The sequence below is a fragment of the Onychostruthus taczanowskii genome, unplaced genomic scaffold (assembly GCF_017590055.1).
Source record: "Onychostruthus taczanowskii isolate IOZ18803 unplaced genomic scaffold, ASM1759005v1 scaffold50, whole genome shotgun sequence".
NCBI lineage: Eukaryota > Metazoa > Chordata > Aves > Passeriformes > Passeridae > Onychostruthus > Onychostruthus taczanowskii.
This window is the reverse complement of record NW_024502569.1, coordinates 502,491-523,438: the sequence shown is the minus strand read 5'-3', so window position 1 is coordinate 523,438 and position 20,948 is coordinate 502,491. Positions and strand designations below refer to the sequence as shown.

General features: G+C 35.2%; 1 protein-coding gene across 2 annotated transcripts in view; it reads left to right on the top strand.

Moving 5' to 3' along the window:
• The window catches only part of NBEA (neurobeachin), a 451,755-nt gene that overhangs the window by 379,478 nt on the left and 51,329 nt on the right, over positions 1 to 20,948 (top strand). For both annotated transcript variants that reach the window (XM_041416040.1, XM_041416039.1), the window contains exons 48-49: positions 5,818 to 5,937; positions 16,820 to 16,972. In XM_041416040.1, coding sequence (XP_041271974.1) covers positions 5,818 to 5,937; positions 16,820 to 16,972 — 273 coding nt within the window. The remainder of the gene's footprint in view (positions 1 to 5,817; positions 5,938 to 16,819; positions 16,973 to 20,948) is intronic.

The following is a 20,948-nucleotide window of genomic DNA, read 5'->3' as shown; positions in this document are numbered from 1 at the left end:
ACAAGTATTTTAAAGACTATTTAAATATGATTGACCAGCAAAGAAAAGCAGTCTCTAATGGGAGTAGACAGCAGAAATGAAAGAAGACAAATCCAGGGAAAATTTGAACCTCAGAAAAGGAAAGAAATATAATAATACGATAAGACTGGATAAGGCAGCAAATGGAAAGCCTAAATAGAAATTTGAAAATAAGTGTGTATAGAGGAAAAGATTATGGTAATGAAGATTATGAAGTCATAGCAATCTATAGAGAGATATTTTTGTTACAAAATAAAGGATGAAGTATCCTAAGGGAGAAGATTGTGCCAGTGAAATTGATAGATAAGGCTGGGTCAGATTTCTGTAAGTTAAAGTAGTATTTCTTGAATTTTTTGAGATAGAGCTTTGATATGAGTTTGTGGAAAAGACTCTAAGAAAAGGTAACTTAGTCTAGTCCAAACAGAGGAAGGTGACATTAAGAGATGCAGAGATTCAGACAGAAAAATGTCAGTACTTTGAAAGACTGGAGGAAAGTGATGGGGAAACATGTTACTGTAGAGCTTTTGGGTAGAAAGTGGCAACAAACTGAGAGTGAAGGACAGGAGTACAAACTAAAACCATGGGAGAAGACTGTGTAAACAAAAGAGGAAGAAAAAAGAAAAAGCAAAAGCAAAAGAAAAAAGCAAGGAAACAAATGAAAAATATATGAAAAAAGTAAATTGGAACGGGGAGTTTAGATAGAAATAGAACAAAACAGAATGTAGTAGTGGGATCCAAGGGGAGAAACTGCCTGCCTAGACCTTAGTGTTGGAGGAAACAGTATTTGCTGTAAGGAAGTTTCAGCCACTCTGAAGTATATATATAGAGAGAATTGTGTAATTGCACAAAACCTTAAAAATTATTTTAAGTCTTGCTTTTCAGCTTTGACGGGTGCAATCTGGTTTCTGTCAGTTGTCTTCAAAACATTGCTTTTAATATCATATTTTTGAGTCAATTCTGTGATAATCTGTTCCGTACTACCTTATATTTCCCACAGTTGCTTTCCCTTATCTGGTGTATTGTAGTAGGTTAGCTTTGCCTAGATGTCAGGTACCCACAAAAACTGCTCTACTACTCCCCACTTCAGCTGGGCTGGAGAAAGAAAAAATAAGGAAAGACTCATGGGTTGAGATAAGGACAAGGAGAGACCCCTCACCAGTTACCATCATGGACAAAACGGACTTAGCTTGGGGAAATTAGTTTGAATTATTACCAATCAAATGAGAGTAGGATAATGAGAAAATAAAGTCAAATTTTAAAAGCACCTTCTTCCCAACCCCTCCCTTCTTCTCTGGACTTAACTCCTAAATTCTCTCTCTCCTCTCCCCACCAACACGGGGGAATGGGAATGGCGGCTGTGTTCCGTTCATCGCTCTTGTCTCTGCCACTCCAATCTCCTCAGAGGACTCCACACTCTTCCCCTGCTCCAACGTGGGTTCCCTCCCATGGGAGACAGTCCTCCATGAACTTCTGTAAAGTGAGTCCTTCCCACAGGCTGCAGCTGCAGCAGCGCTTCATGAGCTGCTCCAGCGTGGGTCCTTCCCACAGAGTGCAGTTCTTCAGGAGCAGACTGCAGCAGTGGGTTCTCTGCGGGCTTACAAGTCCTGCCAACAAACCTGCTCCCACATGGGCTCCACTCTCCATGGAAGCACAGGTCCCTGCCAGCAGCCTACTCCAGCATGGCTTCCAGGGGTTCATCACCTTCTTCAGGCATCCGCCTGCTGTGACGTGGATTCCTCCAGGGCTGCAGGGAGAGCTGTACTCTGCTCTGGACCTCCATGGTCTGTACGGGCACAGCTGCCTCACCATGGGCTGCAGGAAATCTCTGTTCTGGGGCCTGGAGCACCTCCTTGCCCTCCTCCTGCACTGACTTTTTTGTCTGCAAAGCTTCTCCTCTCACATATTCTCATTGCTCTCTCTAGTGTTCTTGTGCAGCTTTCCCCTGAGCCTTGCGAAGTCTGTCATCATAAAGGCACTTTGCTGTAACTGACAGGCTTAGCCTTGGTCAGCAGCAGATCCACCTTGGAGCCAGCTAGTGTTGGCACCACTGGATATGGCAAAAGCTTCTCACAGAAGCCACCCCTGTAGCCTTCCCCACTACCAAAACTTTGCACACAAACCCAATACATGTTTCAGGCTAGTTTTTTAAAAGACACTGTATGTCAGCCTCAGTTCTGTCCTGTGTAGCTAATTTTGATATCTCTGCCTTTATTTCACCATTCTCTTGTATGTATTTTTGTGTAAATGAAATTGAATATTCATAGTTTATTGCTAGGTGACCTTATCACAGGAAGACTCATTTTCTTCATGTGCATTTCATCTAGAGCAGTGAATATTTAAGTTGCAGAAGACGGAATAGTTTAAACCAAGAATGCCACTTCAGAATGCCATATAGTCCAGTGACTTGGCCTGAAAAGTAGACAGAAGGAAAAAGAAAAATAGAAGAATGAATTGTGTCTTGAATCACATAGAATGTGAATATCAGCATTGGCTTCAGATTTTTAGGAGAAATAGGATAGAGTTATGGTACCATTGAATGTTCTCAATAATTGCTACTAAAGAATTTCTACTTGTGCAAATCAGTTGCATGTTTATGCATGAAACAGTGACCAGCGTTTGAGAGCATGATTCTCTAATGTTTGTAGAGAATAATTGTCTTCCAGTTGCTGTTGCAATGAGTGCGTATTTGTACAAGGTAGAAGAAATTCTGGATTTATTATAAGTTAGATCGGATTGAGTTAAAATCAGTTTTTAGTGAGATTCAAAGATGAAGAGAACTGGATGTCATCTGGTAAACGGAAGTGAATTTGGGTCTTCTTTTTTGTTAGATTTGAGCAGAACAATTGCAGGTATATCAGGCAAAAGATGTGCGTCACTCTGATAAACCCTTACATTCTCTCTCCTCTTCCAAATGGCTGGAAAGACATTTTTGTGTGACAGAGGATGTCTTAAAATGACCACATCCCTTCCTCCTCCCTCTACTCCCACCATAAATTATTCAAATGAGTCTGGGTCCTGCTAAAAGGAAAGGGCAGGAGAGAAGTGCTATTGAATGGAAAATCTCATTCTCACAGCTCAAGCTTATGTTCAATGTAATCAAGTACCCCACGAATTTCTCTCCTTGTTGGCAGTGAACAAGGCGTGAATTTTATTCAGAATATTAGGAATGAGTGAGATGGAGTATTAATGAAAACATTGTGCTGCTTTATAGCTTTCACAGCGACAAAACCTTTACATGAAATGTCAGTAATCGGTATCACAGAATAACAGTATTTAAATTAGTATATAGAATACAGATATGAATTATATTTGTATAAGCACTTGACTTCCCGGAGAATAAAAATTACCTTAAAATTATGTTAGAGGTCTGAGATAAAGCAAGTGAAAGCTCTGAATTTCTGCTAAGGATTAAGAATCCAAAAAGATAGGCACAACAGGCCATGGCAGGATAGCATAATAGGGCACCCTGTAGTGCTCAGCTACTAAAAGTTTAATCCTTGATTATGAATTTCATTGCTTTTGTGTATTTGTCTCAGATGCTTAAAATAATGTTGTCATGCAAGTTTGGATTAATATTTTTACATAATTTATTGTAATTACATCATTTCTCTGGTTTGTGCTTCTTTTAAATCCATCAACTGCTTCTGATTTCAGAACCTCTGCAATGATCCACAGTCTGCTCCACAATAATATTCACAAAAATTACACATATCTTATAAAGAAAAGAGTGATGGGTAGGAGTTGTTAGAAGACAGAATTATTTGTGCTCAGATCAAGAACATATAATGTTTTTCAGTCAAAGGGGCAAGCTAGAAAACAGCATAATTCCTATTGTAAATATATACAGATAATTGGGAGAAAGAATTAATTTAAAAGTAAAAGAATTCTAATATTAAAAAATGTAAATTTAATAAAATTATAATATTAACATAATTTTAGGGTAAATTAATATAATCCAATATCTGTATATATTGTTTTCCATTTTGTACTTCTGGGTCTGAATCTTACACATTTTCCTTTATATTTTACACTGAATTCACTATATGGAGCACTGAAAAATCTGGATAGATAAAAACTTATTTTCTGTGAATATTTCAATGAATTGTGGTAGTTTATACTAATCCCCAAGTTGAGCCACTGTTAAATTTTTATATTCTATTTAAATTATAAATCACTTCCTCACCACATGGCCTTTTAATACTCACAAGTACAAATAAAGCCATTGTGCAATGAGATTTAGGATCCTCCAACAAGAAATTATATTGTGATGATTTTCTATTTAATTTGATTATTTTAATTAATTATTTAATACATATAAGTATTCGCTGATTGGAATAAATTAGCAGATAAAGTATATTTATGAGATACTATTCTTTTGAATGTGTCCATTTAAAACAAATTCCCCATGTTTTAAGAGGAAAAAAATTGATTAGAGTTTTTTCATCTTTGAAAGAAAGTCATTCAGTGTATGATAGGAAAAATTAACTGGAAAGACAAATGGAATAAAAGTAGAGAAATAATGGTCTTTGGGAGTCAGAATTCCATGTTTTATTTTCCTCTTTTTTTGGATATTTTCACTATTTTTGCATCCATGCTTTCCTTATTTTAATTTCTCTTAAGGACTATGTAAACATAAATTTCTTCATATGTATTTTATCTGGGGTAATTTTCCTACAATGTGTATAATGTGGCATAATTCCTTCAAACATTCTGTGTTAATGGAGGAGTTCCCTGACTTGTTCAAAAATTTCATAGAAGGAAACAGAGAATGTTTAAAATAAAATTCAAATAATGGATAAGTAACACTGTAATAAAAATTGTGATCTGGTGATTGTGAGCTGCTTTGATTACCAAAATTTCCAGATCATAAGGATATGCAATGAAATAAGTTTGGGTATGAATTTAATGAAAGGGACTTTCTTAAAAACATTCTCCGTGAGACTTTGGCAAAGAAGAACGAATATCCGTCCCTGTAGGCACGCTGCCAGCTATTAGTTGGATAAGAGAGCTAATGGAGTAGTGGTGAAAAACCAGGTTTCTGCCACTGACCTCAGTATTCAGGTTCTACTGTCAAATTAAGGATTTGGTCCACTGTTAACCCCTTCACTGCAGAGGAATGTAGTGACATCAAAATGGGTTATCCAGACTGTCTAATACCTGAGCTCTTCCTCCCCAAAAGCTGGTAGTTTTTTCCATTTAATATAAACTGGGATATGGTTTCAAATAGAATTAGTGAAAGTAAAGACTCTAAATATTTAATCTCTGTGCCTCTGCTCCAAAGTAAAGATAAAACTGCATATCCTGGAACCCTAGTCTGCCTCATAACGACCGTAGAGCCATTTGTCTCACCTTGAGGCAAAGTGGAACCTACTGAGCTCTTTTCAATTAAATGAAAGCACAAGAAAGATTTAGAGATAGGATTTTTAAAAGATTTTGACATACCAACATGCAAGGAGTACACAAAGCCCAGTTATATAAATAACACACAGTGTGTGGTGGTTGCAGTAAAGGAGGCAGTCATTATGAACTGGAACTAGGCTACATATGTCTGATAGGTAATTAGTCTTATGGTATAGAACTCAGGATTTGTTTGTGCAGAATGTGTTACTGCCAAGAAATATACTCAGATGTTCAGTGCAGAAACACATGCATACATATAACTATGAGGTGCCATGTTTTTCTTTAATTCTGCCTTTGTGAAGTATTTTGGTTTGCAATAGGCTTTTGGATTTTGACAGAAACCTGCTGCATGAGTCCTTGTACTGTTTTCTTAATCTGTCATAATTTCATTAACTACAGGAGCCCTTTACAACATTCTTTCTAAATGCAAATGACGGCAAGTTTGACCACCCAGATCGAACCTTCTCTTCAGTGGCCAGGTCCTGGAGGAACAGCCAAAGAGACACCTCAGATGTGAAGGTAACATATATGTTAAATAAATGGATAAATATGCAATTTCGTTATGGTATTTTTGTTTATGTAAACATAAAGAAGGTGCTGTATTATATTTTATATTTATATATACATCACATTTCTTTATATTCAGTGCACTAGGTATAGCATAAATAAATATAATTTGATAAAGTTTATTGTTCTAACACAAACAATCAAAGATTCTTTGAAGTTGAGTGGACAAAAGATGAGATTTTTTTAGAGAAAAACAACCTAACTGATTTAATTTAGATCAGATAATCAGGAGATGGAGAAAGCTCAATAAATTGTTCTTTCCTGCTGTTAACTCAATATTTGGCCCACTCCATAAAACACAGCAGGAATTGGATTTGACCTTAAAGTGTCATATTGTTATAGCTTGCCTAGCTCTGGGTTTGCATTGCCTGGGGCAATTAATAAAGCATTAATGACAAGACCCATTTAAAATGTTGGCTTTTCTGTACAGCTTTAGCTTTTACTTGAATGTGCCTGAGGATATTATGCAACAATACACATTAGATTAAAACAACTTCTACACTATATACAGAAACAGCCAGAGAGCAGGGTGATTTTACTGCTGTTATTCTTTACCTTTGTATTTACCTTGTTAAATACAAAGGGTTATTGTTCATAGACATGGGACCTTTCTTTCCATCAGAAGGAAACAAAAATCTAGAAATATTTTGAATAATATGGTCCCTTCTTGATTCTTATTTTCTAGTAATAAAGCAGGTAAAGACTTCACTATAAAAATTGCTCTTTAAAAAAAAACCTCACATTTTTTACAGTGAATATATTTATCTTCTATTTATATGCTACCACTCATACTAGGAAATGGTCATATTGCCATTATGTTTATTTATTTATTTATTTTTATTTTTTGTCTTTGCAAAGGAAAAAAAAAAAAGGAAAAAAATATTTGTTGATTTATTTGTTATATGCTACCACTCATACTAGGAAATGGTCATATTGCCATTATGTTTATTTATTTATTTATTTTTATTTTTTATTTGTCTTTGCAAAGGAAAAAAAAAAGGAAAAAATATGTATATTTGTTGATTTATTTTTATTCCAGACCTCCTGTTTGCATAAGTATTTCAAGAGTCTCAGAAGGGACAAATCATGTTGTTGTTACTCAGTTACGAGTTAGAATAAATAATTGCAAATTGTATGGTAAATTGCAATTTGTATCCTAAAATATGTGAGAAAATGCTTTTTAAAGAAATCAACCTGAACCTCCTACAAGCCATTTTATGTTTATTCATGCTCGTCTGGAAGTCAATGGCTTTTTAAGTACCATCACTCTTACCCTTGTAAGAAAAAAAGGAAATTTCCAAATTTGGAAGCAATTTGAGGTAATATATACTATATCTGATATATCTTCAAAGGGCTGACATTTTGATTTTTACTTTTCAATGAAATCTGGTTTTCCTGTAATTCCACTAGAATATCTGGGAGAGTGACTTCCTAGGAGTGGGGCTCAAACAAAGGATAAGAGCCTTAAACTGAGAAACAAGGGAAGACAGTTGGAAGTGACTGTAATCTTCTTGTCTGGCTTTAGTACGCAGGAGGAGGGCAGTTAAATACATCAAGGCATTGCAAAAGATAAAGGAATATCTGTGGACAGAGGGAGAGATGGTATTCAAGTGGAGTATATAATTAGTGAAAGGATTGTTCCTAAACTAGCAACCAAATGAGTTATCAGTAAAAGAATTAACTGAAATGTTTGTCTGAAAATATGAGGAATCTTGTGAACCAAGTGGGATAACTTAAACTAAACTGCTGCTGCCAGCCATTGCAAGGATGAAGGAATTAGGGATGGATAACAGCTGCATTGCAAAACGTATTTGTATTAAAAAAAACTCAACTTGTCACAATAAAGCAATTATTAAAAAGATGCTCAGAACCAGATGCCTTCAGAAAAGGAAGGCAAAAGGTGAAGAAATGAAGTAGCTTTGTTCTTTGATGCCACTGAATGTAAGAAAGGGAATTGGGGATAGCAGGTAAAATAGTAAAAATTAAGGGTCAGAATTGCTCTAGGGGAAAGACTGTTAAAAAAAAGATGTTCCAGAATACATTTGGCAGTCTACTATAGAGCCCCCACATCAGATTTATACATATATACACATTTCTGTTATGCCATTAGAAAGAGAAATACTACTTGGAGCTAAGGCATTACAAAAAATATAATAATGGAGTAACAGATGAGGTACATTAGTCAGTAAGTGTTTTCTCCAGATAATTCCTGACCTGTTCATTCAGGGATACATTAGGGATTAAAGCTGCTGTTTAAAATACAGGTTTGTTAATGAATGAATATACAGGGAAGGTGGGTTTAGAAAATAACATTGAATTGATTTATTTTGAATTGATTCAGCTTAAGATGAAAGTAGATTAATAAAAGGAGATTCAAAAATGAGCTGAATCTTTAAAAGATGCAAAACCAAATAGAAAGTGTTCATAAATAATCTAACAAAAAAAAAACATCTGTAGAAATTAGGGGAGATTTAATACCAGCATTCAATATATTGCACTACCAAAATAATTTATTGTATATTAATACAAAGCCACTGCTGGAATAAATCTACTGAGGTGCACTTCAATTGCCTAAGCAAAATATGTCAATGCATGCCTATTTTGTCTTCAATTTAAGTAGACAACAAAGATCAACAGGATGGCAGAAAGTTTATCATGGTACCAAAGGTTTATTCTTAGGTTATAACTGGAATATCTCATGAAATCTAATTTCCATCTGAAACAGTCTGGTTAGTCATTCATTCTGGGCCATTATGTTCTCAGAGAACATATGTTATTGTTTTTTCCTTTTTCTTGTCCAGTTTTTTGTATAAATTCTTGCTGGATAAAGCAAATGCTTAGTGCTTTCTTTGATGGAAATCATCAAGTGTAAGATATGCCTAAACTGGAGTTAACCATAAGAAAAAAAATGTGTTTTAGGATACAGGTAGAAAAATATGTGTATGTGTGGGATAATTAATGTCTAAAGTGGAGACACATAAATGCTATGAAATATGCAAACATATGATGGGGAAAAGAGTTATTTCTCAAGGAACAAAGAGGGAAGGAGCCTCAGAGGAAAGGGATCAGAGTGGAAAAATGCTTATTTAAGCAAGAGAGTATAAAAAGTTAGAGTGAAGTTGAATATTCTCTGAGTTTGAATATCCCCACAAAGGGAAGTAGCAAACTCCTTATTTATAATTTTTTTTTCAAAGTAGACTGGCAAAGCACTGGCAAGGCCCTTTGATTTGCAGAGTCTGTGTTTCTTAGCAATCAATCAAGAATGAGTATAGCAGCTAATTGTTGCTGTTGTTTGTTCTTTAAGATCTTAATGAACTTCATTTCTCAATGCCATTACATCAGGGCCAACTTTTCCCTGAGGCTTTGAAGTTCATTCTGTGAAATGATAGAGAAATGGACTATAATTAATACTACAAATACCTAATTTTTTCAGATTAGTTGTGCTACTGTTTAGAATGCCTTGCATTTTCAAACACTTTAATCAAGTTTTCAGGGATTTGGAAAGCAGTGAGGTTTGGGGAACTACTAAGAAACCCCCTCAAAATTTCTGGCCATTTTTGTCACTCTCCTAGGAGCAGCATCCACCCTCTTGCACAACAGAAAAGCTTCAGCTCTGAGAGTGTGAATTATTAAAAAACTAGTGGTCAGCTCTCTGGCAACTTCTAGTATTTATCCACCAGTCCTGTTAGAAAGGAGAGAGTGTGATAAAGAGAAGATGTGTACAGGTTGTGTGTGAGTACAGAATCTGAAGGCATGCTCTCTGTGAAAGTTTTCTGTATACTTGTGTAGCTTCTTCTGGCTCCACGTGTTCATGGGGGGGTGGGGGTGGGGGAAGGGCTTGGTGGTGTGGATTTTCTTGTGATATACATGCTGTAAATTCTTTTCCCATCCTAAAGATTTTTTAAGTCTATATGATAAATATTTAGTGCATGGAATAGAGGCTATCCATCAAAGTAGCAAACTTTGAAAACTGTTAAGACTAGCAAATGTTCATTATTCATGTATTCCTTATCAGAAATTTGAAATTCATCTGAGCTGCTTTAAGTACATTTATCTCTGATCTTACTAATCTCATTAATTATTGTGGCACAGGTTATGAAATAATTTTAAAACAGTGTGTGTAATGAATTAATCTGACATTCTTCATTGCTGTGTGTTGTAAGATGGCCACAATTTTTGCTTCAAAGTACTGTATTAAATAATTTTATGAAGTGTCTTTATTCCTTATTAACAAGGTCTAATTTAAAAAAAAAAAAAGGTTTTTTAGGAAAGTAAAATCTGGAGGGTTTTTTACATCAGTTACTGTTTAAGAAAGAGGACTATGAGGTACGTTATTTTCAAGTGCTTCAGCAAGGGCTGAAGTAGGTCGATTTTAACTAATGGACAGAGATTTTTAAGTACTACAGATGCTTTCTACAACTGTTCTTTTACAGCCTCAATGTTGTCTGAAAAAATACATTCAAACCACTTTCAGAGAATTCTGCATTAAAATTTAAAAACCAGACACCTGAAATTTGCAAAAAAATGTGTATGTCTTTAGGAAGCTACATTTCTGTGTGTCCAGCTCCTTTCCTCTCATGTTTGTGTCCTCCCTGGCATTCCCTCTCTGTTTCTCCCTTTCTTATCCCTCCTTCCTTCTCCCCTTTAAATATGTGTGGTCTCTTCTGGGACTGAATTATTTCACACTGAGCTAATGAAAATAGGGCTGTGGCAGTAGCTTAATCAGCCTGAAAACAAGCTGTAATTCTGGCATCTCGAATTGTGGCAAAAAGTAGACCACCTTTGAAAAATGAAATGTATGATAGATTATTGCTCAAAAAAGGATTAAAGATTTACTTAGACATTTTGTTCCTTACTCTCAGGTTGTTTTGGTACATTTTCAAGAGACTCATTCACCTACAGTGGATGAAACAGAATTAATACAGTATGTGCTGTGTTAGAGTGGTAACACACAAGGGAGAACCTGGATAACACAGTTTATTTTAATGTGTCTCCCTTTATCAACATCGACCTTCTCTCGAGATAATCAGTACAAGCTGGAGGAAGAATGAACGTTCGCGGGGTGACCTTTGCGGAAGCAAGTCACCCGGAAATGACCATAACTTGGCCAGTCAGCTTGCACATTTTTTCCTTTCTACCCCCATCCCCCACCCCGCCTCCTCCCCCCACACTCCAGTTTTTGGTAACATTGACTTCCCCAGTACCTCCTGGTCAGACACTAATCTTTCCTAATACCTCTCAAACTTGTTATATTACTTTTTGAACAGTCGGTTTAGAAGTTAGAAAGGTAGCTCTGACAAAATGTCAGTGAAGTGCCTTAGTGTGAAATGGAGGAACTCATGACTGACTCATTGACCCAGTACTAGACTCTTGTGGAATTAATGGATGCCAGGGGATCAACCTTTTGGGAGGAAAAGAAAGAATGAAAAAGAAATGGAAGCTTTAAAACCTTGAAGTGAATTATACTAGAAAAGTGAAAACGTCTGGGTTGAATTTCATTTCATTGGGAGGCCATAAAATGGCATACCCTTAGCAAAACATATTAAACAGAAATGTCAGATTTGATGCAAGTAGTGTACAATTATAATAGCGTTAATAGCAGTCCTCTATCACCTGAAGACATATTTTTAAAGTTTAATTTCTCAGCAGTTTGGATTTGTCACAGGCTTATAAATTAGAAAATGCATTTGGGGGATGTTTCCTTATATGAAGACACAAGGCATATAATACTGTTAACTGTACCTTGGGGTTTTGGTATAGCTATTAAAATAAACAAGAGATCACATTTACAGACAAGAAATGTCTGTTACAATATTCATTTCGCCTTTTTTTTTTTTTTATACACCCTTCAGTAGCTTTACTGCATCGTTCTTCATGTGAGAAGAGCCAAGCTTCTTGGGCAGTTTGAAAGGCAGCTGACTATTAAATGATGGAAAGCTAACCTGTCTTATTAGAAGTGTGAATGAAAGGGGAGCAGAGGAGGTTACCAGCTGATGAAATGTCAAGGACAACTAGACAGAAATTAGTGCAAATAGATTTAGATCACTAAAATCCCTATTTTTATTAACTCTTTGAACTCTAGATATTTCTTGTGGTAAGAAATTACCCATGACAGGTAATGTATTCAGAAAGATTTATTTGTAACCTTCCATGTGTTTTGGCAAGAGCAATGAAACCAATAACATTTACTGAATAGTGTCAGTTAATGCAAAATTATAGGTCAGCTGAGTTGCATGCAATAACATGTGCATTTAAAATGCTTGATTGGTATGTGAATATTTAAAAAATGCCAGACTTTAAAAAGTTTGGTTTTCTGTGTCTTTTTTCTTTGCATTCTCTCATTTTATGCCTGCTAAATGATGTAACTTGTAGAGAAGCTGTTTTATGGTTTTGTTTGTTTTGATATTCTCCTTCATGTCTTGATTTGCACTTGCTGACACAATGTGTGTATTATAGGAAAAAATATTTTGAGATTTGTGTTTCGAGAACATTTGTAGCTTGAAACCTACATTTCTCAAAGTCACGGTAGCTTCAAACTAGCATTTCTTTGCACAGATCTGGCTTTACATTTACCTTTTACCACTAGTGCCACTGAAGGTGCAATAAGGTTTTTAAGAAATCTCTTATCAACTATTTTGTCTGTCAAGCAGAAAGCAGATTTGGAGACAAAATGTCCTCTGTGTTCTATCCCTTGACATAAATACCATCTCTGAGATACATTTTTCCCCTGCTAATTTTTGAGTCTCCTTGTCCCTATCTTCAGGGTGAATTTAACAATGACACTTCTGAAGTATGAAACTGGTGATTTGTAAAAAGCTGTGTTGTATGACAAATTACACTGTGCTCTGAAGTGAATGAAAAATAGCAGATGCTGTCAGAAAAGTATGCGATCTCCATCTCCAATGTAAAGACTACAAAGGTTGACAAAAACATTTATTTTGGCTTCTGTGTGATGAACATGTGACAAAATATGATATGGCCAAAGTATATAAAGAAGTAAATTAAGTTATGTACTGTTTAGCAATAAATCTGCTAGCTGATTTGGGAAGGTTAGAGGATTATTTTGCATTTCTGTAACAAAAACAATGGAGCAATACATCATTATCCTTAATTTAGACTTTTAGGAGCTTGAAGGCTGTAAATCTGGTAAATAATGCTTTTCAAACATGCAATAAGCAATGCAAAGAGAAAACAGTAATTTATTCTCAGTATCTGGGATGGATTAATGGCTAGGATGAGGGAAAATTGACTTAGATTGCATAATGAAGGATTCAGGGCAGTTATTAGGTGAAACTCCCCAGATGAAGAACACTGAGACCAGTTGATGGAAGAATTGTGGAATTGCTCTCACTCAAATTCTGGGACAACAGGGTAGACAGATACCTTGCAGGCTAGCTGTCATAGCTGAACTTTATCTGGAATGGAGGAATGTACACAGTCACCTCTCTGAATATCACCCTGAAACAGCTATTTATTTGAGGTATCTGTTTCCTGTCCATAACAGAAAAAGCACCAAAAGAGTGGCTCTCTCAAGTCATAATCTTTATTAGAATATGAGCTGGCACATGCCTGTTTGTGGAACAAAGAAAAACCAAACTCTGGCTAAAAAAAAAAATATTAATAGGTTTTGAAAATAACTCTAGCCCTTGCTAGTGCTACCTTTTCCTGCATCCTTTTGTACATGCAACCTTCGGTGGCTTCTTGTTAACACGATTCTCTCTGGGCCCTCCAAGTTGTCATCTTGTTTTCTCCTCTGAGGTTCACTCCTGTCTGCTCCTTTTCCCAGAAACCTCCTGGGCTCCATCCTTTCTGCCTCACTGTCCTTGATAATCCTTCCTCTCTCTGCCTCTCCCAGTTTATACTTCTCTTAGTGAAACATGCTCAGGGGCCCTGGGGAAGAGGATATTTGCCCTTCTATGCCCAGCCACTGCCTGCCTTTGGCATGAGATAGAAGAGACAGCTTCTTCAATTTCTCACAGTAGAATAAACAATGTACACATAAAACCAAAATTTTCATCAACCATTTTCTATGCATCTCAGTAGCTAAATACATGAATCTGAAGTTCATACATACAGGGTGCCACAGCTTTCATACTGGGCCTGTGTTTTAGTATATACTAATTCATCCTCTAGAAATGAGAAGGGGATATATTTATCTGAGCTATTTTTAAGCACTGTGATTTCTTAGTCTAGTAAATACTGGAGACAGCAAAATTGCAAGAGGAGCATCAAATGCTATGAAAGAAAACTGAATGGTTAATACAAAGTATGGGAAATATGTAAGTATCTGGGAAAGGTCACATGCGACATGGCTCACATTTCAAGAAAAATTTCAATTCATGCTAAATAGTGCTCAAATAAGCAACATAATTGTAGCCTGCACTAAAAATAACATTGAATAATAACACTAAAAATAACATTGAAGAGAATGCTGAGACTATAACACAGTGGGTTAGTTAATCTTTTTTAAATACTATGTTTAGGTTGTTTTACTTTGACTGAAAGAAAACAACAAAACAACCTACCAGGAGATGTGTAACTGAAATGATTAGGATTCTAGGGAGAGTGTTATTTGAAGAGGATTCAGAAGTCTGGCACTGCTTAACTTCCAGAGCACAGGAATAAGACAGCTCAAACTAAACATACACAACACAATAAATCTTATAAAGAAAGTTAATCACATACTTTTGTTTATTCTATTTCTATTTATGTTTTCTGCTATACCAGAGAAGGGAACATTAAATTACCCTGAAAGCAAAGAGCAGCAAAGATAAACTTACTAAATAGAAATACCATTAAACATACTCAGTGACTTAAATCTCTTTGTTTCAAGATACCCCCACACCCAAAATGTTAGTAGAATTCAGTTAAACACTAGACGTGTCTCTGGGTAGCACAAATCTTTCAGGTATGTTAGATGTAAAGTCCACAGTTACATGCTATGATATTTAAAACTGAAAAAGGAAATTTAACAAATAACTTTTCTTTAATGGAATCAAAGGACTTGGTTGCTGTGACATTGCAGGTTAGTGTGCCACCACATTGAATAAAAATTGATAGTATTTGCAACCAGTGCTATGTGCTTCAAGGCTTTTATACAAAGTAGAAACAAACTTTTCTAATTTTTTTCCTTAATAAATTCTGCTTCATTTGAATATTGTCTTTAAGATTAACTTTGACTTTTTGATATATCTGAGGTTCTTATGAATTTTTCCTTTTTTTAAGGCAATGCTCTTAGTTTGTCAGTGATTTGTGTGATAGTATATGTTGGGTTGTGAGTTCTGAGTTAGTGATTTGTTGAAGTACTGAAAGATTTCTGTATAGTTTTCTCCAGCTCTGAGGACCATTCATTCTTTTTTGGATGCCATTAGAGAAAACCAAAGGTCTTTCCTTGGAACCTGAGATTTATTGAATTGTGTTTTGAGGGAAGGGAGGAACATTACTTTTAAGAAATACTCTGAATGAATTAGAGGTGTCTATAATAAAACTTAAGATAGGCATTAAATTAATCTTTTTTCTTTTAACATTATAGGATATTCAGGATTTCTCTCATTTTGGCTTTGCTCTGACTACTGTTTTATTATATACTACATCTAATAATTTAATTCTTTCTTTTCTGTTTTGAATTGTAACTTGTTTCATGATGAGTTATTCAAGTTCAGGCATGTCTCACTTGGTTAATGTTTTATAGTAGTTAGATACTGATTGGATTTGCATTTTAGTCTAACCTATAGTAGTATATTATGATGTAAAGTAATTAAATTGTCTTCCTAAACATACTTAAAATTGTAACTAATACACTTTTTTTTAAAATTACTTTATAAATTTGAAAGGTTGCTTTAACTGCTCTATTCTCTATGGAGTTGCAGATCAGATTTAATTAGATAAGTTTGTGTCTGCAGTGAGGTTTTTTTTGCTTCTCATATCTGAAGCCTTTGAAAGGACCACAAAGAGACTCAGATTTCAGGTGCTGTGTCATCAGTTTTTATCATGTTACCCAACTGAATGCCATAATGCTTTTAACAATGTAATTTGGTGAATTTAATCCATATCTGGATATTAGAGAAGAGATAATGAGCTTTAAAGCTTTTTTGGTTTTACTACAGTTCAATATTTAATGCTAAAATAACAGGAACAAATAGCAATATTCATTATGTCAAGATAGATTCCTGTTTAGCTATTCTGGAAATTGGGAAAACTTCACACCCCAAGTTACCTAATGTTTATTATACATTGCAGTTATTGATCTTTCACTTTTTAAGTGCCATGTATATTTGTTTGAAGGACATTTGTTATACTGATATTTTTCCCTCTGTCTATTCTTGAATTTTTCCTACTGTAGAAAAAGATCTTCACCATGTATCAATTTTCATTATATAGGTGATAAACTTACCACCTTTTCTTATGCAATTAAAGAATTAAAGAAAGTAAGATCAAGACACTGTTATATCTGCAAATTTCCCCCTTTTTACATATTTTTGTTAAGTAGTAATTTAAAAATCCAATATATTTTCATATTGAAGGCTTAGCATAAATTTTCCTGTACCTGTTGTTCTGAAGAAGTCTCCTTTACTCATATGCGCTGCCTTGTCTAAAGTTGTGCTTTTCATAAAAACAGATATGGGAAAAACAAAGTTTGAATATTTCATTATGCAGAATACATTTGACTGTGAGTCAAAGAAAGTGAGTTATAAAATTTCTTCTGAAAGGTGCACAGAAACATAAAAAACCCCAAGAATGCTTCAATATGTAGTACAAGAGAGGCTGATTCTGGGAATACCATTTAGGATCTCTGTTAAATGTGAAGTCTCATTGTGTGTTTTCTCCCTGCTAGGAGTTAATTCCAGAATTTTACTATCTACCCGAGATGTTTGTCAACAGTAATGGCTACAATCTAGGAATCAGGGAAGATGAAATTGTTGTGAATGATGTTGATCTCCCTCCCTGGGCCAAGAAACCTGAAGACTTCGTCCGTATCAACAGGATGGTAAGCTGTACTTTAATTTAGTGTAAGGGGTTCTGTATTTTAGCCAGCTAACCTAGTTCTGTTTTTCATCTCTTTAGAACTAGATTTAGAAAAATAAAAAAGCAAAGAATTTGCATTCTGTCTTGCTTGACAGACCCCTTTATTTTATAGTAGATTTTCCTTCCATGGGCCCAAATTATGGAAAATTAAATTCAGTTATTTACTCTCTCATGAAAAAGCATCAGACATGCATGAGCCTGGCAATACAAGAAAGCCTGAAAAATTTATGTCTGTTCCTTCTCACCATCTTCTGCATCAAAAAATGAAAGAATTCTCTAAATGTTGATATCTTGCAAGCCATCTTGTAGTCGTTATTCACCTGAAGATATGCACTGCCTGTTCATCAAGATGAGCTGGAAGTGTAGAAATGTGAACATAAGCAAAATACTGCAGTCTTTGAAGAAATTCTGCAAAAGAACTACTCCTATGTAAATCACCATAGGACCTCCAGAATTTAAGCAGAAAGAATATTTCTGGTGTATATTTTTTCTTTAATTTTGATAGACATTATTTTATTATTGATAAAGTTAATACACGTGTATGCTTTTAGTAGTTTTTAGGAAGAACAAGGTACATTCAGATTCTTTGGCCAGCAGTACTTCATTTATGGTTTTGTTCTGGAAATAGTTCTTCCTTAAAATGTATATTGCTTTCCTTTCTCAAAGAGTCAGGACTGTGATTTCAGTAAGCTGTGGCTTCACATGGTTACAGAACTGTTCAGTTTATGCATTATTCCCAATAGTGCTTTTGTGGTAGCATTGCAAATCTAGCAATGTGTTGAATTGTTTGGGGTTTTTTTCTGATCAGTTTGATAATTTAATTTTAAGACCTGTATATTTAAAGAAAATTGTTCTTTGGGAGTTGACAGAAAAAAAATAGCTCTATGAAGTTCAGAAGAATAGAAGAATATTATAAAACCAAACCTATTCCTAGATGTAGATGATTTAGAAGTGTCCTCCATTTAGAAGAATAAGTGGTTTGACATATGTACAACAGTCTCCTAAGGAAGTGATGGCAATGTCATCACTTGAGACATATGAAATGTACCACACAAACCAGGAGAAATGTATTCTGTCATTGACAGATTAGTCTGTCATTGACAGGAAGAAGCTGAACAACATTTCTTGGCCAATTTCTTTTATACCAGATATATTGGAAAATTATTTTTAAAAACAAGTAATTGTCTCAGCTGCTGAAAATAAATTCAAGTGCAATTTTACAAGAAAGCAGTGTAATGAAATGATCACTGGAGTCCATTAGAATTCTCAAGCATGGGATGTGCAGTCACAGGCTGGTGTCTCTGGAGTGCCCATGTTGATGCGTAGAGCTCTTTTTGTGTTGTGGTTGTGGCTAAACCCAAACTGAGCCCAGATTTAAGCACATTAAGTTGGTCTAGAGGTTTAGTTTTGACATCTGAAAGAACCAAAGTGTGATTCCTTGGTGAAAACAGAGAAGCAAGCTGCCACCTATTGGGGGATATAATGAGAGATGCCTCGTAAGGACTCCCATTCTTAAATTTTGTAAGAATCTTCCTTTTACATTAAATTGCATTTCATTAATATTTTCTTTCCACAGTGTTGGAATTATTACTAGGAGGATAAAAGGCACTATGTGATAGGAGATCCCCTGGAAAAATCTTAAGCTTCAGTTTATTTAATTTCCCTTGTGCAATTCCTGCTTTTTAGAAAGTGGCATAGCAGCTCTCCATAAAAGTTTTGTGCTCTTAAAGAAAACAGCTGCTTACACGAATTTAGAGTATAGCATTTAAGTCTCCTTAGGGCTACAGGACTTGATAGTGAGATAATGACTGATTCCACATGTGTGTAAGTATGCTCAGACTGCCAGGAGACAGACAAACTGATGTTAAGGCTACAGTAGTATCATGATTACAGGCTTCAAATAATTGAGTACTTTGGAGATTCTAAAATCACCAATTATCACCCATTTATATCAGACCCTTCCTCTACTGTTTTCTAGCCCTTTCCTCACAGATGTGAGCATTATGCCATTGTACAGTTTTGCCAGGAGGCAGTTTCTGCATGGCCTTTATTCACCCCATCATCTACTTTTAGCAAGAGCATGATCAGGAGCTAAAATTCATCTCTACACAGATACATGCTGTCTTCAAATGAAGTCAGGAGCCTTGAAAATTATAATAAAGTTAGGAACTGCCTACAAAACAGGAGAAAGAAGCATAGATTTATTTGAATTAGATGCAGAAAAAATCACCTTGGGAGGAAAGAATTGAAGATAATAAGAAGCAGAAGTCTGGAAACTAAAACAGTACCAAAAATAGAGCAGTAGCAAGGTAGGGGTGACAATGAACAGCAATTAGATTAGATAAAATTCTGTAATTCTATATCCACCAGAAATAAGTGTATTTTGATGCCATCTATGGAGAATCATTACATCACAGAGTATATAAACAGTTGTACCTACCTATGGTCCTTTTGAGACTGCACCTGGAATATTGGATTCACTTCTGGATGACTAGAAAACAGAAGCATTCACATTTGGATGGAGTTCAGAGGATAAAAGCAAAGTGAATAACTTTGGGAGTTTAAAGAACATGATATATGCATAGTATTTTACAAAGCTTATTATGAAGAGCAAGTAGCTAAAGAAGGATAATCCTTTTCATGAAAATGCAGATAGTATGTGTAGTAAGAAGTAATGGAATTACAGTTTCAAAATGTAATCATTTGAATATGTAATAATTTTCAGAAAAACTTCCTCCTGTAGGGTTTTATTAACACACACAACAAACTGCCAGTACCCTGTTTTTTTGGTCTCTAGAATGAAACTGGTCAAAGGAATAAATACAAAAGGTTTGGAAAGTTTGACATTCCCTACCTAATGTCTGATTCCATTATTTGAGCCAGCCAGCAGATGAATTATTCAGTTAGGTCATCCCCAGGCCAGGCTTTGGCTGTTACATTTTTTTCTTCTGGAAAAAAATAGCCTGGGTGTGATGCTGATGTGTAAAACACAGCAAGCTTGTGCAAGCCTGGAATTTCTACAGCAACTTTGCAAAGCAAGTAGAGAATATGTTTACAGAATACAAAGGAATGCTTAAAGTAAGGGTTATCCTGATCCCTTATCTATTAAAACCAGCAGTAGTAATTTCATTTCAATGGTAAGAATCCTATGTGGTAGTGCGTAACATGCAGTGGGACATTTTTTCCCCTAGCTGATGCTGTTTTCTTTTGTTAATATTTTTTGTGCTTTCTGCAGGCATATATTATGTGTAATTTTATGTGGGAGCAAATAAAAATCCTTATATACTACTTGCACATTTATAAATGTAAGCATTTTCTTTAAATAACAGCAAGAATGCCATCATTTCATCCTGATACTTACCAAAGAAAACACAGAACAGCCTAGGAACATTCACAGAGGCACAGTGTCATAAATCAGCACAATTTAACTAATTGATTAACAAGCTTTACTAAAATTCTGTGCAAATGAATAAATAGCAGTCTGGGATTTTTTATTGCATCATTTGATTGTTCAGCTGGTTGTTTTACACTTCAAACTAAACATGGAAGGGGAAGTGGAAATGGTTTTCCGTCAAAAGAGATCCCTTTAAACTTGTGAAAATTAGACTTATTAAAAAGACTGGAAAAGACAGTCAAGTTACTTTCAAAACCTATTACAGTATCTTCAACATTCGATTTATACATCAGGGATTGTTGTAGCAGTTTTATTTATCCATGCAAAGCTAGACTGATTACTATGGAGTTACTCATGAAACATTAATAAAGCACTATGTTCAATGCTAACATGATTATAGTCTGACCTCAGCAATGGTACAAAGGACAGAGGCAGAAAGTGTCCCTGATAACATTACCCTAATGCTGGGCTCATCAATCATAATCTCCCAGTTTACCAGGGAAAAAAAATCCACGCATAAAACCTTCCACAGATGTGCATCTGT